At 46.6% G+C, this 25,881-nt stretch overlaps 1 protein-coding gene across 6 annotated transcripts in view; it reads right to left on the bottom strand.

The window, feature by feature from the left end:
* Positions 1-25,881, bottom strand: part of LOC115096294 (synaptonemal complex central element protein 1-like) — a 226,874-nt gene that overhangs the window by 155,298 nt on the left and 45,695 nt on the right. For all 6 annotated transcript variants that reach the window (XR_003858042.1, XM_029610780.1, XM_029610784.1 and 3 more), the window contains exons 3-4: positions 8,057-8,116; positions 393-467 (exon numbers count right to left, since the gene is read on the bottom strand). Coding sequence is in view for 5 of the 6 variants with exons in the window: in XM_029610780.1 (XP_029466640.1) it covers positions 393-467; positions 8,057-8,116 (135 nt within the window). In the remaining variant the exon portion in view is untranslated. The remainder of the gene's footprint in view (positions 1-392; positions 468-8,056; positions 8,117-25,881) is intronic.

The following is a 25,881-nucleotide window of genomic DNA, read 5'->3' as shown; positions in this document are numbered from 1 at the left end:
CTGACTCAGACCAGCATGGGATGGCTCTCTCAGAACCTAACGACCACCTGGGAGGCTAACGATCACTGTGCTACCACAAGCTCCTTTCTTTTACATTCTTTTTAAATAAAGCTGAAATAAAACAGAACAAAAGACAAAAAAAATCCCCTAAACTAACTAAACACAAGATACCAACTAAACACACAGCCCAGACTGTAGGTTTTGCACCTCCACCATCTGCTGGAGACAGAAGAATACTGCCGGACTGTAGGTGGCACCAGCCACCTACAGGCGGCTTTGTTTTGATAACTGCTCTGTCTCCATCTGCTAGAGGGGGGGCAAAACCCAGGAGTCTGGACTGATTTGGGAATGTACAGGCAACCAGTTTTCCTCTACCTACTACATTTACTCACGTCTATCCAGCTCCTCCTGCAGTGCTTCACTGTGGAACTGCAAATTGCATAGTTCTTCATCCATTAAATTTTTAGCTGAGGAAAAGAAAAAATCTTCAAGGAAGAGCTTGCTTTGTATTTTAAAAAGTAAGCCTATAGAAGTTACATACGAGCCGATTCAGTAAAGTCTGCGGGAGAGCGGGCGAACGCCCGCTTTCCCGGCGCGCGCACAGGCTACTCTCCTGTGCGCGCGATTCAGTATGCTAATTAGGCCCGGCGGTAAAACCAGGTAAAAGGAGGCGCTAGGGACACTAGCGCGTCCCTAACGCCTCCTTTTGGACCGGAGTGGCAGCTGTCAGCGGGTTTGACAGCCGACACTCAATTTTGTCAGCATCGGTTCTCGAGCCCGCTGACAGCCATGGGCTCGGAAACCGGATGCCGGCAAAATTGAGCGTCTGGTTTTTGACCTGACAGCCGCGGGCTGACTTCAAATTTTTTTTTTACTTTTGGAAAGTTTCGGGACCTCCGACTTAATATCACCATGATATTAAGTCGGAGGGTGCACAGAAAAGCAGTTTTTACTGCTTTTCTGTGCACTTTCCCAGTGCCCGAAGGAATTAGCGCCTACCTTTGGGTAGGCGCTAATTTCTGAAAGCAAAATGTGCGGCTTGGCTGCACATTTTGTTTTCTGAATCGCGCGGGAATACTTAATAGGGCCATCAACATGCATTTGCATGTTGTGGGCACTATTAGGTTCGGGGGATTGGACGCGCGTTTTCGGCCCCTTACTGAATAAGAGGTAAGGGAAAACGCGCGTCCAATGGGTTAACAGTGCGCTCCGTCGGAGCACACTGTACTGTATCAGCCCGATAATGACTATTAAAATAACCAAGAAAGGAAGTAAAGACCAGGCTTTTGCAAAGATTTTTTTTAGCACTTTTCAACTTTAACCCTACTAGAAATAACATCGCCCTTATCTGATCAAGATAATTTTCAATAGGGTGAGTGCCAGTACAATGCTACACATCCTTCCATATCCTCCACCAAGTAGTGAATTTATGTAGTAGTATTCTAGAGCTGTTTGACAATGTTGAGAATTTAAGGTCAATTACACTAAAACACAGATACTTGGCACTTTTTTTTTATTATTTTTTGTGCGCCCTAGGCAAAATTTACAGCCTGCTGCCCCCGTCACACCCTCTCTTCACACAAATAAAATTATGCATTTAAAATAATTTGAAATAAACAATAAAATCAAGAAAAATAAATCAATAGAGTAAAACCATACTAATAAAAACAATAAATATTTCATAACAGCTGACAAATAGAACAACATCCAGTAATTTAAAAGTTAAAGCAAGTTTGCTTACCATAAACGGTATTTTCCATAGATAGTAGGATAAGAACATAAGAACATAAGAAAATGCCATACTGGGTCAGACCAAGGGTCCATCAAGCCCAGCATTCTGTTTCCAACAGTGGCCAATCCAGGCCATAAGAACCTGGCAAGTACCCAAAAGCTAAGTCTATTCCATGTTACCATTGCTAATGGCAATGAATTAGCCATGCTGTCTTAGAGCACCCCCTGGCAGCTCGAGGTGAGATCTTCTCCTAGCATTATTAGAGTTTTGCTGCTGCACGCCATGCGGTCAATGATCTCTTCTCAGTTGGTCTCAAATCACAGAAAAATAAGATTGCAGAATAGTAAGGTAGAGCGAGCGAGAAGAAGTATAGACTGTCCAGGAAGGAGGGAGAGAACGCTTGGCTAATTCATCCTGCTATCTACGGAAAATACCGTTTACAGTAGGAAAACTTGCTTTTTTCCCCACAGATAAGCAGACTGTCTGGGAGTCCCCAGCTTAAGGATCTGCAGCACAGCCTAGTGTGTAGCATATACATAGAAGCTATCCCTCTTTTTTGGCTATGCAGAGAATTTTTTAGGTTGGTAGACAGTTATGCCATGAGGGCGTCTGATCTGGCATGCTGCTGAAGGCAGTAGTGGGAGGTGAAAGTGTGTAACGATGACCAGGTTGCTGCCTTACATATATATTGAACAGGTACCTGTCTTAGGTGTGCGACCGAAGTAGCCATAGCTCTTAGCTGGTGAGCTTTTACCTTTGATGATAAGGTTTCTGATCGATTTTGGTAGCAGATGTGGATGCATTGGGTCAACCAATTAGCTAGTGTGCATTTAGCCACCAGCAGTCCTGGAGCATTTGGGTTGTAGGAAAGGAAATGTTGCAAAGGCCTGTTAGGTAATAGAGTTCTCTGTTTGTAGTAAGCTAGGGCCCTCTTGCAATCCAACGTATGCAACAATGCTTCCTATTCTGAGGCATGTGGTTTCAGAAAAAAGGTTAGTAGCGGGATCATCTGATTCAGATGGAAAGCTGAAACAACCTTGGAGACAAAGGATGGATGTGTCCGTAGGGTTACCTTGTCATGCTAGAATTGTAGAAAGGGGGAGTAGTGTACTAGCGCTTGTAATTCACCCACTCGTCAAGCTGAGGTGATGACTACTAGAAAAAGTACTTTCCATGTGAGAAACTTCAACGAGGCCGTCTGCATGGGTTCAAAGGGGGGAAAGTATTAATGCTTCTAGGATTACTTTCAAGTCCTAAGGAATGGCAGGTGGTAAAATAGGAGGTCTAAACTGTAGACCGCCTCTCATAAAGCGAGATGTTAGTGGATGCATGGAGATGGAGACGCCTTTAATGGATGAATGGTACACCGCGATGGAACCGAAGTGTACTCTGATGGACAAGATCGCCAGTCCAGATCTGAAAAGCAAGTGTAGGTATTTGAGTAATTGCTTTGATGAGAGGCGGAAGGGGTCCAGGTACACTGCTTTGCACCAGCGGTGGTATTGTAGCCATTTAGCGGCATAATTCTTCCTCGTGAAAGGCCTTCTTGCTGAGATGAGGATATCTTGAATTTTCGAAGTATGGGAAGGTGACTTAACACCTTTCTATCTCCATGCCGTCAAGTGAAGGGAGTGCTGCATGGGATATAATAACGTCTCCCCTTCCTGAGTTAGGAAGCCAATTCTGTTACGAAGGGGAATTGGCGGTTGTATGGACAGGTGTATCAGATAGGTATACCACGGTTGTCTGGGCCACACTGGAGCGAAGAGGATGAGATCTGAATTGTCTGCAATGCATTTTTGTACTACCTGTCCTCAGTGGAATCGAAGGGAATGCATAAAATAGATTTTCCGACCAAGTTATCAAGAAGGCGTCCTGAACAAATCTCTGGTTGCTCGGATAGAGGAAGCAGAACTGTGGTATTTTTACGTTGCACTCTGTGGCAAATAGATCCACCCGAGGTGTCCCCCAACTGTGAAAGATTTCAGAAGCTATGTCTCTGTCCAACTCCCATTAGTGTGGATGAAACATTCTGCTGAGCCTGTCAGCCTCTGAGTTTTGTATGCCGGGGAGATAAGTGGCTTGTAGCTGTATCGAATGTACCAATGCCCATTCCAGTAGTAGCACGGATTCTCTGCACAAAGTCCTGGAACCGGAACCGCTTTCTTTGTTTATGAAATACATGACTATCTGGTTGACTGTCTATATCATGACTGATTTGACTGCAAGAAGGCGTGAGAAGGTGCGGATGGCATAACGAATGGCTCGCAGCTCTAGGAGGTTCATTTGAAACCTCTTCTCTGCAGGTGACCATAGCCCCTGGGTCTTCAGGTGCAGTATGTGAGCCCTCCTCCCCAATGTGGAGACATCTATAGTCAGAATGACCTGGTGAGGTGGGTGCCGGGTTACTCTCGTGATATTGGGTAAAAACGCTGAGACCACTGGGACTTTAAGCCCCATTGGAGATGATGCATATGGAGATAGGCATGTGGGATCACATATGTTGCTACTGCCATGTACCCCAGCAATGTTAGGATCTGATGCACTGTCGGTTGCGCTAAACATCTCGGAGGTTTGGCCAGGGTTTGTAAGGTGGAGATCCTGTCTCCTGGAAGGAAGGCTTTGCAGAGATGTGTATGTGTATTGATGAGCACGCCTATAAATTGCAGTGTCTGAGAAGGGTCGAGGTGAGACTTCTCGTAGTTTACTAGGAATCCCAGGCTTTTCAAACAAGCTAGAACACAAATTTGATGGGTGTGAATCAGTTCCCGGCTCAGAGCTACTAGTAACCAATTGTCGAGCTAGGGAAAGAGTTTTATGCCCTCCTTTCGAAGGTAGGCATCAGCTACAGCTAGACATTTGGTAAATACCCTGGGCGCTGATGATAGGCCGAAAGGAAGAGCCTGATATTGATAATGTTGGTACAAATCCAGAAGCATAGGTATGGTAAGGAGGGAGGTCTTCTGAAATTTAGACGGTATCCATTCTGGATGATGTTGAGATCCCAATGGTCGGATGTGATTTGGCCCCATGCTGGCGCAAATGAAGCAAGGTGTCCGCCTACTGCTTCTTGTAGCTGTGGCCGTGGTAGAATCAAAAAGATGATTTGTTTTTGGTGGCAGCAGTCAGATTTGGTTTGGAGGTGTGCTGGGATCAGCCCCGGCCCCGCTGTTGAGACATGGAGGTTGAGCCCTCTGTATAGGGTAAGAGGGAGGCCAATATGGCAGGTATAACTGGGGATAAAAGGGTTTCCTGTAGGAGGGATAGTATTACTTCGGAGTTGTTTGTTCTGGAGGTGATGTGAATGATGACACCGCCACACTTTTCTCCTTAAGCTGTGAGACTGTTTCGCAAAGCTTGTCACTGAATAAATTATCACCCTTGCAGGGCAGATCTATGAGCTTCTCATGGACATCTTCACGGATTGCACTCGCCCTCAGCCAGGCTATTCACTGGCTGCAATAGTGGTGACAAAGATTTGGGCTGACAGTTCAAATCCTTCATAGATGGTGCATAGAAGGTGTCTTAGGCCCTCCTCTAGGTCAGTTATACTCTTCTTCCGATGACTGGATGCTATAGGCTGACCCTCATCTGACTTCAGTTGCTGGAGGCACTCATATAGATATTGAGTGATACAGAACTGGTGTTGCTGTACTTTGGCATTTAGCATGGAACCCTGGAACACCCTTTTGCCGAAATCATTCAGGTAGCAGTTGTCTTTGTCCAGTGGGGCATTAAAGTAGAGCCTGGTTTTCCTGGCCTTCTTCATAGCAGATTCCACCTCTACTGAAGCTGCACTGAGGTATAATGAGGAGACTTCTGCATCCTGAACTTTAGTTTGTCTTCCGGAATGGGGTGGATACAGAGAAAGGTGTTTCCCAGGCTTTATCCATGACAGCATGGGAGGGCAGAGCCATGAGTTCAGCTGGAACGTCAAAAATGTTTAGGAGGTCGTGTACTTCTGTTCGTGAATCATCTATTTTCTTGTTCTCCAGATTTATAAACCAAGCCCACATTCTCAATAAATCTGGAGTAGGAAAGGTCTTCTGGGGATGATACTGGTTCAGGCAGGTCCTTCATGGGTTGGAGGGGATTCCCATGGAAGAGGTGGTGGAGAGGGGCAATGCAGCCTCTTGTCAGATTCAGGCACTTACGAACTAGGTTCCATGTCCAGTTCCTCACCTACCGAGTGTGGAAGAGAAGGGGGAGTGGAATGACCAGAGCCCTCTACAGAGGGGCTTGAGGGGGAACGAGGTTGATGTGAAAGGACCATGGAATCGAAGAAGGTCTGAAGAAGCCCTGTGATTTGTGAGGCTACTCCCTTCAACATCCTTGGAATATACTTGGACATCCTCCTCGTCTTCATAGGTGGTGAGGCACCTGAGAGCTCTCTGTGCGAGGAATGTCTGGATGTGGAAGACGTTCTCTCTGTCCGTAGCCTTTGGTCACCATCCCGGCCAGAGGTAGATGAAGAGGAGTGGAGCACATGACGGGGTACATCCCCTTTTGACTCTCCGGAGTATTCCAAATCCGATAAGAGGAAGGGTAGTGACGGAGGGTTGACGCGCTGGAGGCTCCATGCAATAGAGTCTCTGGGCGGTCTATCCTTGGGCTTCGACGAGCAGTACTCATTGTGGTGTGTTTTTTCCTTTGCTTTTCCTTGCCTTGCAGCTGAATGCATTGCACGCTTTAATACTTCACTCGACACTCCGTGGTGCATCAGGTGCGTCGGCGCAGACATCAGTGACTGCGTTGGGTGCACCAAAGTATTGGAGCTCCGTTTCGAGTGCGTCAAGTGGTGATGTACGTCAGCCAACGCACAACGCTCTTCTTCCTGCATCGAGCCTGGCTCACCCACTCCATGCAGTTGTAGGTTTCCCTGCGGCAAGGACAACACACCCAGGGCCCGGGCTGGGTCAGGAACTGACTCATTTTGGGGCCATTTGTGAGGATCTTCTATGGCCTTACCTCTGCTCTCTGAGTGTTTCATTTTGGAGGAGGGTTGCAGGGAGGAGGCCCGTTTGACCCCCTTGAGCAGTTTGGGTTCTCTGCCCAGGGAAGACTGAGCTGATCGCTGCGTGGCATATGAGCCCGATGCAGCATTCTCTCTCTCCCTTAGCCAGGCGATCTTTGTGGCCCTCTGCCACTGGACCCTGGGGGACATTCTTCCACCATCCCGGCAGGTTGCCATGTCAGGGTCTGGCCCAGGGCATAGGTAACAGTAGTTATGTCCGTCGGTTACAGACATAAACTTGCCATATTAGCAAAATTTGAATCCTGGGGCTTTCGGAGCTATGTTAGCACTGAAAAGTGCTGTTGGGGGTTCACAATTGTGAAGAGAAAGCGGAAAAGAAGGAAGAGATCTTCAGGAGAAGAAGAACCCGACCCTGTTGCTGGGCGGGAAAGGCAAAAAATGAGAGGATAGGGCACCGCGCAGGCATACAACAGCAAAACCTCTACTAATGCTAGGAGAATTTCCCGCCTCGAGCCGCTAGGGGGCACTCCCAAACAGCATAGCTAATTCAGCCTGTTGATCTGTGGGGAAAATACACATTTTCCAAATACCAATAAACTATTTATAAACAACAGACACATCAGAAAGCATCCAATAATTAAAATTAATAAAGATTTTAAAAATCCCCTGCTGTCCATTCCTAGCGCGTGCATGGTGGAAAATCCATGGGCCATGCACACATATGTGCGGGCGGTGCACGCAAGGGGGGAGGGAGACTTACACAATTTCTGGCGGCGACACCTTCCGGCTTTCCCCAGTTCCCTCCCAGTCCACTCCAATTAAGGAGCGGACTGGGAGGGAACTTCCCTAACCCCCCTACCTAAATTCCCTCCCTCTTCCCTTCTCCTCCACACCCCCTAAACCCTACTTTTTTCTTTTTTTTCCTTTGTTTGACAACTTACTTCAGCTCCCAGCTGCCAGCACGCGAGTCTTCAGGACAGCCATCAATAATGCTAACCCGGCCTGCCCCCCCCCCCCCCCCGCCCCACCCCTCCCTGCCCATCCCCTTCCAGGAAGCCCGGCACTTGTATGCGTATCGGCCCTTTATGTGCATGACCAGGCCTCTTTGAAAATTGGCTCGGCATGCGCAAGGCCAGGCCATATACATAAAGGCCGGATTTTACGTGCGTGGGCAGTTGAAAATCTACCCATTAGTGTATATATATGTTTGTTTACAAGCACATTTTTGGGTTCACAAAAGGGATGCATATAGGGAAGAAAACTGAAACAACTTGGTAGGGCAGATCTAATAACAGGTGTGATGAAATGCACTACTGTTTTCTTCAAGACAAACTGTATTGTTCCCTCACCTTCTTGCAGCTTCTTAATCTTGCCTATTAGATCTTCTATTTTTGGTTCCAGTTCTCCAGCTGCATAAAGGAGACATGGCCATATTCAACACGAAGCTATAATTATGCAGGTAAGTACACAGCATATATAGGACACATGACAACATATCAAAAAGTTTACTTTATAAATTATTATAAAACTAACTACAAATTTTGTTTTAAGTTATTGAATTAGCACAAATTTCAAGCATTTTTCCTTAAATACTAACTGCCTAATTTTAAAAGGAACATGCGTGCGCCCATAAACGTGCATATTAGCACACAAGCAGAGATATGCTTAATTTTATATTGTGTGCACAAGTACACGTGTATCATTTAAAATATCCCTGCTGCACGTATGCGTGCAGCCTTTACGGGCGTATTGTAAGAGAAACAAAGGAAAATTGGTTCTTACCTGCTAATTTTCGTTCCTGTAGTACCACGGATCAGTCCAGACACCTGGGTTCATCTCCCCCTATCAGCAGATGAAGACAGAAAAAAAATCGTTGCTGACACCGTATCTAAGCAACCGTGCCACCTGCAGTTTGTCAGTATTTATCTATATAAAAGCAGGTAATAGCAAAAAATATGGAACCATTAAACATGAACATGGAATGCATCAGAGAACAATCTTTCAGCTGAATGGACAACTCTCTCCTTAATATAACCCCCTTCTAATTGGGTGGGCTCTGAACTGATCCGTGGTACTACAGAAACGAAAATTAGCCGGTAAGAACCAATTTTCCTTTCCCTGTACATACCCGGATCAGTCCAGACACCTGGGATGTACCAAAGCCCTTACCCAGGGTGGGACCTGGAGAGTCCTGCTCGCAAAACACTCTTGCCAAAGGAAGGGTTTGCCAGAGCCCCGACATCTAAGCGATAGTGCCTTGCAAAAGCATGCAGCAACTTCCAAGTCGCCACTCTGCAAATTTCCTGTGGGGAAACAAGTTGGGATTTTGCCCACGAGGCCACCTGCGAACGTGTTGAGTGAGCACACAAGTCTTCCGGAACTGGACGACCCCATGTAATATATGCGGAAGAAATAAGAACATAAGAACATAAGAAATTGCCATGTTGGGTCAAGCCCAGCATCCTGTTTCCAATAGAGGCCAAACCAGGCCACAAGAACCTGGCAATTACCCAAACACTAAGAAGATCCCATGCTACTGATGCAATTAATAGCATCAGTAGCATGGGATTAATAGCCGTTAATGGACTTCTCCTCCAAGAACTTATCCAAACCTTTTTTGAACCCAACTACACTAACTGCACTAACCACATCCTCTGGCAACAAATTCCAGAGCTTTATTGTGCATTGAGTGAAAAAGAATTTTCTCCGATTAGTCTTAAATGTGCTACTTACTAACTTCATGGAATGCCCCCTAGTCCTTCTATTATTCGATAGTGTAAATAACCGATTCACATCTACTCGTTCAAGACCTCTCATGATCTTAAAGACCTCTATCATATCCCCCCTCAGCCTTCTCTTCTCCAAGCTGAACAGCCCTAACCTCTTAAGCCTTTCCTCATAGGAGAGCTGTTCCATCCCCTTTATCATTTTGGTTGCCTCCTTCAACCATCGTGCAATAGAGGCTTTAGAAGCCTTGGAGCCTCTATTAGGACCACTCCACAGCACGAAGAGGTGATCAGACCTCCTAAAGTCATTGGTAATCTTGAGGTATCGCAATAAAGCTCTCCGAACATCTAGATGTTTGAGCTCCCTCGCATTAGGATCCGACGCCGGTAAGTTAGGAAAAACCGGAAGTTCCAGTGATTGATTGACATGGATCGCTGAAACCACCTTTGGTAAAAAGGAAGGGACCATCCGTAAAGAAACTCCGGATTCTGAAATCTGAAGGAAAGGATCTCGACAAGATAACGCCTGTAACTCAGAAATTCTTCTAGCCAAACAAATGGCAATGAGAAAAATTACCTTAAGTGTCAAATCCTTTAATGTAGATCTTCGGAGAAGCTCGAAGGGAGGTTCACACAGAGCTTTAAGAACTAGATTAAGGTTCCAGGACAGACAAGATTTACGAACTGGAGGAAGAAGATTCATCATACCTCTAAGAAAACAAACCACATCCGGATGAGACGAAATAGAGGAACCTTCAATTTTGCCACGGATTGAGCCCAGTGCGGCTACCTGCACTTTAAGACAACTAAGAGATAAGCCCTTGGTGAAGCCATCCTGTAAGAAAGATAATATTTCAGGAATTAAGGCCCTAAGAGGGCGAATTCCCCTGACGGAACACCAGGACTCAAAAATCTTCCATACCCGAACATAAGAGAGGTTAGTAGACTTCCTTCTAGACTGTAACAATGTGGTAACTACTGAGTCTGGGTAACCTTTCCTTTTCAAACGCCTCCTCTCAAAAACCATTCCGCTAGACAAAAGCGAGCAGCCTGATCGAAAAATATAGGACCCTTTCGAAGAAGACACATCAGGTGGCCGAAGCGAAGCGGTCCTTCCACCGCCAGGTTGACCAGATCCGCAAACCACAGACACCGAGGCCACTCCGGAGCCACCAGACTCACCTCTCCGCAATGCTTTTCTAAGCGACGTAGAACCTTGCCCACCAGTGGCCACAGAGGAAAAACATATAGTAGAACTCCCCAAGGTCATGGTAGAACCAAAGCATCGACCCCTTCGGCCCCATACTGTCTTTGGTGACTGAAGAATCGGAAGGCCTTGGTATTCCGAGAGGTTGCCATAAGGTCGACATGAGGTAGACCCCAACGATCTCGAATTAACTGCATGGCTGTCTCTGAGAGTTCCCACTCGCCTGGATCCAAGTATGTGCAACTCAAGAAATCCGCCTGAACATTCTCTGTTTCTGCGATGTGGAATGCCGCTAATCTCTCTAGATGTCGTTCCACCCAGAGCACCAACCTCTGCACTTCTAGAGCCACTGCCTTGCTTTTTGTTCCGCCCTGCCGATTTATATACTTTACTGATGTTGCGTTGTCCGACAGAATTCGAACCGGACAATTCCGTAGTAATGGTAGAAACTCCTTCAAGGCCAAGCGAACCGCCCTGGTCTCTAGACGTTTAATAGACCATGCAGACTGTCTCGTGGACCAGGATCCCTGAACTGAATGGGAACTGCTCCCCATCCAGAGAGACTGGCATCGGAAGTAACCACCATCCAATTGGGAACTTCAAGGTCCACTCTCCGACTGAGATTGGAAGTCTGAAGCCACCATGACAGACTGTCTCTTGGCAAACCCTCGACAGGTAAGCAGATATGATATTCTTCCGATACTGGCTTCCAGCAGGACAACCATGCCGTCTGTAGTGGTCTCATATGGGAAAATGCCCAGGAAACCAAGTCCAGCATGGAGGCCATCGAGCTGAGTACCTGTAAGTAGTCCCAGACCTTGGGTACCTGTAACCACAAAAACAGGCAGATCTGGGCCTGAAGTTTCAAGATTCGATATTGAGAGAGAAAGACTCTGCCTATAAGAGTATCGAACCGAGCTCCTAAATACGCCAAAGTTTGTGTTGGTGATAGCTGACTTTTGTCGTGATTCACTACCCAACCTAGGGACTGTAGGACTTCGAGAACTCGATGAACCGACTTGCAGCATAGAAACTCTGACTTAGCTCTGATCAACCAATCGTCCAAATATGGGTGAACTAGAATACCTTCCTTTCGAAGGAAAGCTGCCACCTCCACCACCATCACCTTGGTGAAAGTCCGCAGAGCCGTGGCGAGACCAAATGGAAAGCCTGAAACTGAAAATGTTGACCCAGAATCATGAAGCGGAGAAAACGCTGAGAGTCCTGATGGATGGGAATATGAAGATAACCTCCATGAGATCCAAGGAAGCCAGAAATTCTCCTTTGCATACAGCCGCTATGACCAACCTGAGGGTTTCCATCCTGAAGTGTGGCACCTTGAGTTTTGCATTGACCTTCTTTAAATCGAGTATTGGCCGAAACGAGCCCTCCTTTTTGGGGACCAGAAAATAACCCACTGGTCCTGAGTGATCTTGGCTCACTCGCGTAAAAGTGCCGTAAGCGACTTCCTATAATAGGAACAATGAAGTACACCAGCCTGGCATCATTGGGTAGACTTACCTCCTGCTGAGAAGTCACCAGAGGATCCCCTAAAGGACCTTCTGGCTCCACGAAAGGATTGTCCCCATGCTTGCCCCTGTGAAAAATATTGTCTCTGCAGTCCCGGCATACCACGGGTAGGCCGCGATCTTCTGTCGGACCAAAAATGAGACCGTGATTGAAAAAATCTCTTAACCTTAGGTTTATCCTCAGGTAATCTGAGGACTTTATTGTCTCCAAGAGACTGGATCAGCTGCTCTAGATCCTTGCCAAACAAGAACTTACCTTTGAAAGGCAAGGATGCCAATTGTGCCTTAGAGGAAACATCCGCCACTGAATTGCGAAGCCAAAGCAACCTTTGGGCGGCCACAGCTGATGCCATTACTCTGGAAGAAGTACACACCAAATCATAGAGGGCATCCGCACCATAAGTCACAGCTGCTTCCACACGCTCAGCGGTATCCACGTCCACAGCTGATTGAGACAAATTGCCTTGAAGCTGCTGTACCCACCGGAGACAAGCATGCTGCAAGAAACTTGAACAAAGCGCTGCACGCAAACCTAGGGACACAACCTCAAAAATTCTTTTAAGGTGTAACTCCATCTTACGATCTTGTACATCTTTTAAAGCGGCCAAACTAATAACCAGAATCGTGGTGCGCTTAGTCACAGCAGACACCGCCGCATCTACTTTTAATTAATTTTAATTTTTTTTTTAATTTTTAATTTTAATTTTTAATTTTTTAATTAATATTCTATTAATACAAAGTTATATACTGTATTGTATTCGTTCAGTTACCATGTTATATTGTAAAGCGCAATGCTGAATTACTGTTTGAATGTAAACCGAGGTGATGTTATTTACGTACCCCGGTATAGAAAAATCTATAAATAAATAAATAAATAAATACTTTCGGGAGAGAAAAAACTTCTAAATCCTGTTCTGGTAGAGGGTAAAGTTTCCCCATGGCTCTGCCAACCTTTAAATCAGAATCAGGAGTCCCATTCCTCTTCTACTAACTTCCTAATCGACTTGTAGTAAGGGAAAGAAGTTGGAGGATCTTGGATGGCACCTAGTACCGGGTCCTCGCCATCCAAATCCTGGTTCTCCTGAGGCATTTTAACCCCAAGAACCTGGTAAGCCAAGGGAAGCAAAACCTCCAGCTCTTCCCTTTTAAAAAGGCGGACCACCTTAGGATCCTCTGGCTCATGAATAAAAGAGATCGGGTCATCCCCTTGACCCGCATCCTCGGTAGCCGGAATAACTGGAGCCATCAGGGGAGCTTGGCCAGACCCCGAACCAGTACAATCAGGAGCTATGATAGCATCCTCCGGATCAACTGCCCCAGCTGCATCACCCTGTGGGTGAAAAATCAAGCCCTGTGCTGAGGGAACCCTATTACCAGGCATAGAAGACCTCCTGGGACCCCCCGAAGGACCCTCAGTGGGCTGGACTGGTGGAATCTGTGGCTGTGTGGTCCCCCAAGCTGCTTTCTGTCTGGCCATATAGGCATCATGAAGTAACACCTAGGGAGTCAAAAGCGCGAGCACGGGGCCAGAGGCAGAATAACCCGACTCCATCTGCTGGTAGTACCTGGTCTGCCTCATCAGAAGCTTAGGATTATCTCAGCTTCTGCACTGATTTAATTTGGACGCTCTCCCCGGCCCCCGGAGCAACTTGCTGCACCCTTCCCATCCCCCCCCCCCAGCTGATGTCATCAGCGCGCCGAGGGGGTCAAAAGCGCGAGCATAGGGCCGGTGGTGCCGCGCTTCACACGCCGAAGGGGCGCAACTAAGGAGCATGCCCCTTAGTGTGCCCCTTCGTGCTGCCCGTGTTTAAACGTCTCTCGGATGAATTTCCTGATCCCATCTCACTTCTCATCGTGCCGACTGCTTCATATAATCACAGATCACAGATCACAGATCACAGATCTCACCCCAATTCCACCTGCAACAAAGTCTCTACTGATTGGCATGTCCCTGATATCGCTGCTACTACTCAATGCACAGTCAATGGTAAAAAAAAAATCCAGTCTTTACTGATTTTCTACTAGAAAACAAACCAGACTTCTGTGGAGTGACTGAAACATGGTTCAGAAAATCGGACAATGTCACCATCAATCAACTACCTAAAAACATCTATGATATTCATTCTATCCCTAGACCTAACAAAAGAGGGGGAGGCCTCTTACTGTTGATAAAAAAAAAAACTTAAACTAATTTTACAATCTGTTATACCCCAACAAACTTGGTCTGCTGAAATCTAAGCATCTACAGATGTGTCTGTTATATGCCCCTCCTGGTCTCTTAGAGCATAATCTACCTGCAATCATACTTGGTGATTTTAATCTCCATGTGGATGCTATACCTTTGTCTGCCAGCTATGAAGCTTTTCTATCTGCTATGACTGCTATTGGATTTAACCAAATTATAAACCTTCCAACACATAGAGCAGGCCATACACTAGATCTTCTATTTGTTAATTCTCTTGTGCAAAACACGAGTTCACCTACAAGCGCACCTATCCCCTGGTCCGATCATTCTTTGGTTTCAGCCAACCTCACTATTCAAAACTCCACCTGCGAATCAGTAGTACAAAAAACATGGATTGAATACAGGAAGCCCTATAGACAGGATGATTTAATAGAACTCTTCCCAGAAGCTCTCAAAAAATTAGATCTAACCGATATTAATATCGCTGTTGACTCCTGGACGACAATAACTAATGATCTAGTCAACACTGTTGTCCCCTAATTAAGAAAGAATTAAAATTATCTATAAAGACCAGAACCGCCTGGTATACCTCAGATCTTAAATCAAGGAAACGCATCCTTAGGAAGACCGAAAAAAATGGCATAAAAACCCAACAGCTTTGCTCAGCAATTATTGGATATTACTATACAAATACAGAGTAAGTATCAATAAAACCAAGCGAGACTATTACTAAAAAAAAATCCATGATTTCCAATATAACCCTAAAGTTCTATTTTCCTATGTCAATAATTTAATTAATCCTATAGCTAATGCATGCCCTCCTAATAACATTCAAACTCAATGTAATGATTTCGCAAAATACTTTAGAGATAAAGCTGTAAATTTGATAAACTCCATCCCTATAGATAATACAAACGTCATAACATTACCAAGTAACATAGGAACTTCATGGTCCAATTTTGAAACTATATCTTCCACTGAAATAGAAATTTTAATAAAGAAAATGAACCCAGCTGCCCATCCGTTAGATGTGTTATCCATTAAATTTTTAAAACTAGTTCCTAATATTATTGCAAAATCTATATGCTTCCCCTTTATAAGTTTTTATCTTGGACTGACTCATTTTATTTATGCGGACGATGTCCAGATTTTAATTCCAATCACAGATACTATTGATGCGGCACTAAAACTTTGGGAAATGTACCTTACCTCCATTAAACGACTTTTAACTCAAATGAGTTTATCCCTTAACCCAGCCAAGTCAGAGCTTCTTATAATCTGCCCTAAACTTAATAACTCAATTACATCTAATATTTCAACAGAAGCTAGTAAATATCCAATAGCCTATGAAGTCGAAACCTCGGAGTCTTTCTCGACAGTGAATTAACCTGTTAAACCTGGATAAACAACCTAATCAAAGTTGGCTATTTTAAATTACATGTTTTAAAAAAATTAAAACCCCTGCTTTACACTCAGGATTTTAGAACAGTTCTTCAAACCCTTTTGTTTTCAATATTAGATTATTGCAATGCTTTACTCCTCGGACTTCCTGCCTCCACCACAAGACCCCTTCAATTTCTTCAAAACTCAGCCACTAGAATTCTAACACCAAAAGATCCGAACACATCACCCCAATCCTAAAAGACCTTCACTGGCTTCCAATTACATATAGTTCTCAATACAAAACACTTTCATTAATCCATAAAACATTATATAATGAGAAAATGGAATGGCTTAAGGCAGCACTGCATTTTCACATCCCTCTGAGAATGACTCATTCCGCGATAACGGGACACTACCCATCCCTTCCCCCAAAACAGCACACTTGAATACAGTGAGACAAAGAGCAATATCAATAGCAGGCCTTCAACTATGGAACCAATTACCTCAAGAATTAAGACTAGAATCTAACAGCCAAACATTTTAAAAAGCCATTAAGACCTGGCTCTTTCAGCAAGCATTCTCTTAACACAGGAAACAAATGACCTTTACTCATTTTATTCATGATACAGTTATTTATCTATTGGAGAAATTACTTACCTGATAATTTCATTTTCCTTAGTGTAGACAGATGGACTCAGGACCAATGGGTATAGTGTGCTCCTGATAGCAGTTGGAGACGGAATCAGATTTCAATCTGACATCAGCACTACATATACCCATGCACGAAGCTCTGTTCTTCAGTTTTCTCCTCGAAAAGCAATTATGGATATATGTGTGTTTGGATAATTTTGATTAATTTGATTAACTTGATACTTGATTCCTTGGATTGGATGACATGGTTCCTAGCTGGAGACCGCCGGGGCATTCAACCGAGCAGCGCCGACACCTGGTAATATGGGTGTCTGAACTAGAGATAAGGGTTGGCTTACTTGTGCTTGAGTTGCACTCGGGGGGAGGTTCCCCCGAGGCTTCTTGATTGCGAGGCAGCCATGGGCGGGGTGCTGAGTCCTTCTGTCTACACTAAGTAAAAAGAAATTATCAGGTAAGTAATTTCTCCATTTCCTAGCGTGTAGCAAATGGACTCAGGACCAATGGGATATACAAAAGCTACTCCCGAACTGGGCGGGTGGCTGCCCGTGGTCCATTTAGTACTGCCTTTGTGAATGCTGTGTCCTCCTTGGCCTGAACATCCAGGCGATAGAATCTCGAGAAGGTGTGGATGGAGGACCACGTTGCCACCCAACAGATCTCTGCGGGTGACAGCATCTTGGTTTCTGCCCAGGAGACTGCCTGGGCCCTTGTGGAATGGGCCTTGACTTGTAGAGGTGGAGGCTTGCCTGCCTCTACGTAGGCCACCTTGATTATTCCTTTGATCCAGCGGGCAATGGTTGCCCGCGAGGCCACTTCCCCTTGCTTCTTCCTGCTGTGAAGAACGAACAGATGGTCCGTCTTTCATACAGGTTCCTATCTTTCCAGATATTGGACTAGGAATCTGCCGAAGTTCAGGTGGCGAAGAAGGCATGAGTCTTCCAAGTCCTTATGCTCATCTGGAGATGGCAGCAAGATGGTTTGGTTTAGATGGAAGTGAGAAACCACCTTTGACAGAAAGGAAGGTACAGTGCGCAGCTGTATGGATCCCGGCGTAAATCTGAGGAAAGGCTCCCGGCATGATAGTGCTTGAAGTTTGGAGATTTGACGGGCTGAGCAGATTGCCACGAGGAACGCTGTCTTCAAGATCAGGAGCCATAGGGACAGACCGCGAGTTGGTCTGAACAAAGCTCCCGCTAGGAAGTCTAACACTAGATTGAGATTCCATAGGGGTATCGGCCATTTTAGGGGTGGTCGAATGTGCTTGACATCTTTTAAGAAGCGGGAGATGTCTGGGTGGGCCGCTAGGCTGCTGCTGTCCACCCTGGGTCTGAAGCTGGCCAGGGCGGCCAGTTACACCTTGATGGAGTTGAGAGACAGCCCTTTGCTCACGTCGTCCTGCAGAAATTCCAGGATCATGGGGATTTTGACTGTCTATGGAAGGATGTCGCGGTCCTCGCACCAGGCTTCGAATATTCTCCATACTCGTATATATGTTAGGGAGGTGGAGAACTTGTGCGCTCGGAGCAGTGTATCAATCACTGGTCCTGAGTATCCACTCTTTTTTAGGCGAGACCTCTCAATGGCCAGACTGTAAGCGAGAATCTCGTTGGGTCTTCGTGGAGGATCGGTCCTTGCTGGAGTAGATCCCTGTGTGGAGGTAGGCATAGAGTATTTCTTGCCAGAAGTCTTCGCAAGTTCACGTACCACGGCCTTCTTGGCCAGTCTGGGGCCACTAGAAGTACCAGCCCTCTGTGGTGTTCTATCTTGTGGATGATTCCACCCAGTAGTGGCCATGGAGGGAAGGCGTACAGTAGGTCCTCCTGAAGCCAGGTCTGGAGAGGGCATTGATTCCCTGGGACAGCGGTTCCTGTCTTCGGCTGAAGAACTTGGGAACCCGGGTGTTGGACCCGGTTGCCAGAAGATCCATGGCTGGTGTTCCCCAGTGGTTTACTATCCGCTGGAAGGCTGTTGTCGACAGTGTCCATTCCCATAGATCCAGACCCTCTCTGCTGAGGTAGTCTGCAGTGACGTTGTCTTTTCCCGTGATTTGAGTGGCTGATATCCCTTGCAAGTTTGATTCCGCCCACGTCATTAGGGGTTCTATTTCCAGGGACACCTGCTGGCTCCTGGTTCCCCCCTGGCGGTTGATGTAGGCAACTGTTGTGGTGTTGTCCGACATGACTCTGACTGATTTGCCCCGGATTCTGTGACTGAACTGTAGGCAGGCTAGTCTGACTGCTTGGGCTTCCAGTCAGTTTATGTTCCATGCCGACTCTTCTTTGTCCCATTGCCCTTGAGCCGTTAGTTCCTGGCAGTGGGATCCCTATCCCCGCAGGCTTGCATCCATGGTGAGCAATTTCCATTCCGGTGGGGATAGGCTTGTTCCCTCGCTCAGGCGGAGTAGTTTTGAGACATTGGGTTCCATCGAGACAGTAGGGAATGTTGTAGGACCCACATGTGGGCCCTTGCCCATGGGACGACTTCTATGGTTGATACCATTAGTCCGAGGACTTGGAGATAGTCCCATGCCGTGGGGAGAGTGGAATTCAACAATGCTCGTTGTTCCATCAATCTCCTTCTCCTTGTAGGGGGAAGAGTGACTTTGTTCCATTTGGTGTCGAACTGGACTCCCAGATATTCTAGGCATTGGGAGGGCTGCAGGTGGCTCTTGGGTGTGTTGATGACCCACCCGAGGTTCTGCAGTAGTTCCTTGACTCTGGTGATTGCCTGCTGACTTTCCTCTGGTGATTTCACTCTGATCAGTCAATCGTCCAGGTATGGATGCACGAAGATTCCCTCTTTCCTCAGTGCTGCCGCTACTACCACCATGATCTTTGTGAACATTTGGGGAGCCATAGCCAGCCCAAACGGTAGGGCCTGGAACTGGTAGTAATGGCCCAATACCACGAAGCATAGGAAACGCTGGTGGTTGCGATGGATCGGTATGTGGAGATAGGCTTCTGACAGGTCCAGGGAGGTCAGGAATTCTCCCGGTTGTATCGCCCTTATGACCGAATGCAGGGTTTCCATGCAGAAGCAGGGTACCTTCAGGTAGCGATTGATGGTCTTGCAGTCCAGTATGGGCTGGAATGTTCCCTCTTTCTTGGGCACGATGAAGTAAATGGAATAGTGCCCCGAATTTTGTTGGTGCGGGGGCACCAGTGTTATTGCCTTTAGGGCGAGTAGTTTTGATAGTGTGGTTTCCACTGCCTTCCTCTTGGAGGGGTTGTGGCATGGAGAAATCACAAACTTGTCCGGGGGGATGCTGTGGAAGTCCAGATAGTATCCCTCTCGGATGATGGATAGGACCCAACCGTCCGACGTTATCTCGACCCAACTTTGGTAGAATAGTGCAAGCCTGCCCCCTATGATCTTCCTATAGATGGGTCTGCTGATTGTCATTGCATGTTGCAGCTGGGGCCTGGTCCTGAGCTGGCTCCTCTTTTGTTGTGTCTGTTCCGAAAGGACTGCCCCTTGCCGGCGGGGAGGGGGGCTTGGTAAGTGTTTTTGTATGGTCTATAATGCTGGGATCCTCTGCCCTTGGGTGCCCGGGGAGAGGGGCATTGTGACCTCTTTCCCCTGTCCTCCGGTAGACGGGGTACTGGGGATTCGCCCCATTTGTCAGCCAGTTTGTCCAGGTCATTTCCGAAAAGGAGTGTTCCTCTAAAGGGCATTCTCGTGAGCCTCGTCTTAGAGGATGCGTCAGCTGACCAGCTTCGGAGCCAGAGCTGTCTTCTGGCTGCCACTATGGACGAAAGGCTCCTGGCTGAGGTGCGTACCAGGTCTGAGGTCGCATCCGTGAGGAATGATATTGCCGGGTCTAATGCCTCGATTGGTGTAGTTGCATCCCTGGCCATCGCCAGGCTGGCGTGTGATACCACGGCGCAGCAAGCAGCGATCTGTAGGTTCATAGCCGTTTGTCATTGGCATCCTTGAGTGAAGCTCCACCCTCGACTGGTATGGTGGTGTGCTTTGCAGTGGCGCAGACCAAGGCATCGACCTTGGGGAACCTCAGGAGTTCCTTCGTCGCAGGGTCCAAGGGGTAGAGAGCTTCTAGGGCTTGACCACCCTTAAAGGTGGCCTCTGGAGCATCCCATTCCAGGTCGATCAGTTGTTGTACGGTCACCTCGGGCTGAGCCGCTCTCAGGTGGCATGCCGGGCAGAGGACTGGGCCTTTAGCTGTCTTCGACAGCGGTGCCATGATTTGCTTGTGTATCCTGTCAGATGTGTGTGCTGAGAGGCCTGGTTATGCGTTCCGGGTGCACCTACATTGTGCACCTAGGAACGGAAGATGCGCACGTGGCTGTATGCACGGCCTAGTTGTGCGCTCGGCACCCTTTGTGCGCGTCGCTGTGCGCACGATGGATATGCGTGGGCCGCTGTGCGCACAAGTATTTTGTGCGCCCAGCTCGCTGCTATGCGCATGGCTCAGTTGTGCAGACAATGCAGCGACCAAGGGGGGGAAATGGTGCCGGTGACCAAGTGGGCAAGATGGCGGCCCCTCCCCGGACGGTCTCCACGTGGGAGGACCCTCGAGCCGGATCAGGGTCTAGCCGGAACGGGGCTGCTCAACCCAATTAGATAGACGCCGGAGGGACAATCTGTGCGGTTATCTGAGCCTCGGAGACCAGTGACTTAGAGAACGTTTTCTACCTTACCATATCTCGGCGCTTCCCGGTCTCTTGCCGGGTGGTCTCCAGCTGCGGGGGGAGAGGGGAATACCTTCACCGCCGTGCTCGGTCTTGCACCCGCTGCCTCTCAGCTGCTCCCTTTTCAGTGGGCTAAGTCCACGTCGGGACCGAGGCTTACCTCTGAGGGATCTCGGAAATCACCTCAGGAATTCTCGACTGAGGGAGGGACCCTTAGGTAGGTATCACCGCAGGAGAGCGGGGCTCGTCTGTAGGTAAGATTTTTTCTTTCTTTCTTCTTTTAATTTGGAGTTTGGTTTTCTAATGCTGTGCAAGCGTGTGTGAAGTCCCAAACTGCTATGGAGATGGAAAAAACTGAAGAACAGAGCCTCGTGCATGGGCATATGTAGTGCTGACGTCTGATTGAAATCTGACTCCGTCTCCAACTGCTATCAGGAGCACACTATACCCATTGGCCCTGAGTCCATCTGCTACACGCTAGGAAATTTTAACTTTAACATTGAAATTTAACTTTAACATCAAGCTAACAGTACTTGATTGCATTTTAGATATTTTATTAACAAGGGGAGGAAAGACATTGCACTCGGAATCCGCAGCTGGACCCCCCAGAATGAAAACTCCACAGTTTGGCTTTTAAACTTTGCCGCAGTTTAATACACATGAAACCGAGCCCTTACAAATAATTACTATTAACACCCCTCCCCCAACTCCCACCCCTCCACCCATTCCTCTTGCCTCCACCACCTTAAACCCCAATGGTGGAGAGACCCTCCCCCTTCCCCACCTACTCCACCTCATGCCAGCGAGAGCAAGTTTGACCGTGAACCTTAGCCCCATGGTTCCCCAGTCTTCCCACGTAGCCCCCCCAGCTACGCAGGGCACTTTTCCCCCTCCACCAACCCCGCCCCAATCCACCCCCCCCCCCCCCATTTACAACATAGCAATGAGCTCGGTTAATCCGCCAACACTTCGACAATGTACATAAAACAGAAACGCTTCCACCGCGGGCGGGTGGGACAAAGTTCATCACTCCTATCTCCCTGCCTTCTTTGCCTAACTGACCCGTTGCTCCCCTGATGTCACCTTGCCCTATCCAATCCTCTCCCCTTATTTGAATCTGCTTCTCCCTCATCTCCCTCCCCCTCCCTTTGCCTCCCGATCTTCCCGCCTCTCTGCTTCTACACTTCCCCTCCCCTTACTCTATCTGCTGCTCCTTGCGCGCTTTCCCCCTGTTACTGCCGCCGTACAGTAAACCAGCACGACTTGCTCTTATATTCTTATGACTCAAATTTTATTGTATTTCATGATATTTAATATTATTTTAATGATGTTTAAATATATTTTTAATATTTTATATTTCTGTATATTGTCATTTTATATAACTGAATTTAATGTATTGTAAACCGATGTGATGTACCATACGAACGTCGGTATACAAAAACAAATAAATAACTAAATAAATAAAATAACAAAACAAAGTCTATGGAGAAAAGCCTCCCTGCACCAAAACCAGCATGGTCTGGTTGAAAAACAGGCAAACCAGAGCTTTCCTACCCTTCTAGCCCTCCCTGCCTGTTCCTCAACCCGGAACGGGCTGGGGACAGAGATGAAGGACCCTCCCCCACCCACCAGCGACGCCGGAACTGCTGCGGCAAAATCCAAAATGGCCGCTGTTCCCACGCTGGCTGGGTGAGGTAAAAAAGAAGTTGCAGCCAGTCCAAAAGACAACGATACTCGATGCTGTTTAGCAGGAGAAGGAGCCACAGACAAATCCTCCCCACCGTCGGCACAGTTAGCGCATAACCCCGACCTATTAAGCCGGGAAGAATCAGGGCCGCATGAACAGCATGCCCGGCCGCGAGCCATAAGGTAGAGATAAAATTTAAATCCTTTCTATAAAGGTACTCACCACGACAGAAGAAAAGGTCCCCAAACAAACAGCCAGAGCCCCACAAAAAGCTTCTAAGGGGAGGAATTTGCTCGCCTGTAGAGCAGTGCGCCAGTGCAAACACAGTTTTTTTTTTTTGTTTTTGTTTTTTTAATTAGCTTTAGTTAAAAATGAACAACCTGCCCTGAAAAATAGGCAAAAATAGCCAAAGCTTTGTAAAGAGCCTGCAGCTGCCTCAGCGGCCTCATGAAAGGAGGATTTGGACAACCAGATTTACACCTCACGGGCGCCCAAACCAGCACACACAAGGGTACCAACCCCTGGCTCGGCCGCCTCAACCGGACAGGGAAGAACATAAGAACATAAGAAATTGCCATGCTGGGTCAGACTAAGGGTCCATCAAGCCCAGCATCCTGTTTCCAACATAGGCCAAACCAGGCTACAAGAACCTGGCAATTACCCAAACACTAAGAAGAACCCATGCTACTGATGCAATTAATAGCAGTGGCTATTCCCTAAGTAAAATTGATTAATATCCATTAATGGACTTCTCCTTCAATGACTTATCCAAACCTTTTTTGAACCCAGCTACACTAACTGCACTAACCACATCTTCTGGCAACAAATTCCAGAGATTTATTGTGCGTTGAGTGAAAAAGAATTTTCTCCGATTAGTCTTAAATGTGCTACTTGCTAACTTCATGGAATGCCCCCTAGTCCTTCTATTATTCGAAAGAGTAAATAACCGAGTCACATCTACTCGTTCAAGACCTCTCATGATCTTAATGTGGGAAATATGCGCTTGCCAGCAAGCCATTTCATCAGGGTTAAACACTAACTTCCCTTCTCCCTGACATTTGCCTGAATAAAAGCATCACTTGTGCTTAAGTCTCTGCCTGGGAAAGGATACCTGTTGGCCCTGAATTCCTGGGGGAGGGGCTGGGTGTTCCCTAGTCAGAGGCAGGACAAAGTCAGGAGGTATAGATTTCAGCAGCCAATGATATGATCCGTGCACACCCCCTGAGCCAAAGCCAATGGTGTAATGACTCTTCTGTTGCTATGGGAAAGTAGCCAATCATGTAATGACACATCATCTGCCTTTGTATGAATGTACAATAAAAGGAAGAGGCTCTGAGGACAAACCCTCTTTGCCTTCTCTCTTCCTGCCTGCGATGAAAGCTGTCTGAGGCCTCTTCATTACTCCTACATCTGGTGAGCCCGACCGTGATGATAAACTCCATGCTTATTTCGGCTGGTCATAGCTTAAAGGTACGTACCGTTCAACAGATTTGCAATCGTAATATTTAAAAAAAAAAAAAAAGTACTTCTTAGTAATTTTTAAAAGTATTTCTCAGCAAGTTTGTTCCCCACACTCGTAAGCATGGGCAGTGATTTATCTATGCAGCAGAGGCTACATGCCAAGGAGCTGCAGAAAATCATCAATAATCATTATTTCATCACCAGAAGAAAAATAGCGCAAGTCAGCCTGGGGGACTTAGAAAAATTAATAAGTGAAATAGCTTGCCGTTGCCCTTGGTATTCGATGGAGGCTGGAACTCTAAATACTCTAAATACCCAGGAATGGATCTCAATTTGCAATTGTCTTCATACGGCTCCCAGAGCTCCCATAAAGCAAAGATTAATATGGCAAAAATGTACAGAGGCCATCGAACACATGGAAGAAAAAAAAAGTTCCAAGACAGCAGTTTCAAACCATGTGCTTTTAGAAGCAGGCAGACATACCCTTCCCCCATCTTATGCTCAATCTCCCTCAGAGACAGCAAATTCTTTGTATCCTCAGCTCCCCATACCCACACCCAAGCCAATTCACACCTTCCCCATTTCTTCAGAAAAGCAGTCCTTGAGAACAATAGAGCTACAACCTGGCCTGGGTGGGGCGATTAGCATTGAATTTCAGCAGAAACTGCAGAAAGAAAACCTTACAGAAACAGAATTATTAGAAGGACTTCAAGCCTTCCCCATCACAGAAAAGAACCATGAACAAAGGGGGACAGAAAATGAAATAGAACATCTGGGGACACACACTCACATGGCTCCTGTGGCTTCCTCTGCGTCCATCTCAGAGAAAAGGCCCCAGGAAATAGAAAACACTGAGGTCAGAAAAACTAGCCTTCCTCCATCTTGCCTGCAAGCCCTTCCCCCACCAACCACTAACCACTCCCTGAACATTCATTTGCCATTGCCTGAGACAGTCATTAATTCTGCATCATCAATTTGTGCAGGTAAATTACTATCTCAAACCACTGCTCTCGGTAACAATTTATGTGCCGCGGTCAGCATGGGATTCCACCTAGAACATGGAAATCTCACAAGGGAGGAATTATTGAAAGGGATTCAAGCCTTTCCCATTACAGAAAGAAACAAAGAACTAGGTGTGGCAGCAATAGAGTTGAGTGCAGCCCGGAATGCCATGAGCAGTGGCTTTGCCCCCAGGTCTTCAAAGAAATCAGCGTGTAAGACCTTGGGCCAGGCAGCTGCACTCCTGCATTACAAGCAAAGAGAATATCAATATGAAAAAAAGGATTTAATTAGACTCCTGCGTTACAAGCAAAGAAAATATCACTATGAAAAAATTGATTTAATTATACACTTCAATGACCTCTTGCAGACCAGATTAGGCAAAGTAACTGTGCAGACAGTACAAATTTGGAAAAAATGGTTTCTCCTGGTCTTCGATGTTCAGTTGCAGAGGGACTGCATACTTAAGGCGTAGTTTCTATTTGAAATTCAGTTACAAAAAATCTGCATACTTTGAGAGTATTTTCCCCACAAAGTGTATGCATAGCCTTATGTTAAAACTGTACTGAAATTTGAACAATTACTGTATAAATTACATGTGAAAATTTCCCTTTTGCAAAGTTTATTTGGCTCACATTTAAAATGACTCCATTTCTCTGAGATTTAAGTTTATAGTTTGAATTGCCAGCACACAGAA

Source organism: Rhinatrema bivittatum, chromosome 1, assembly GCF_901001135.1.
Source record: "Rhinatrema bivittatum chromosome 1, aRhiBiv1.1, whole genome shotgun sequence".
In the NCBI taxonomy this organism is placed as follows: Eukaryota; Metazoa; Chordata; class Amphibia; order Gymnophiona; family Rhinatrematidae; genus Rhinatrema; species Rhinatrema bivittatum.
The sequence above is the reverse complement of the archived record's forward strand: the minus strand, read 5'-3'. Positions and strand labels throughout refer to the sequence as shown.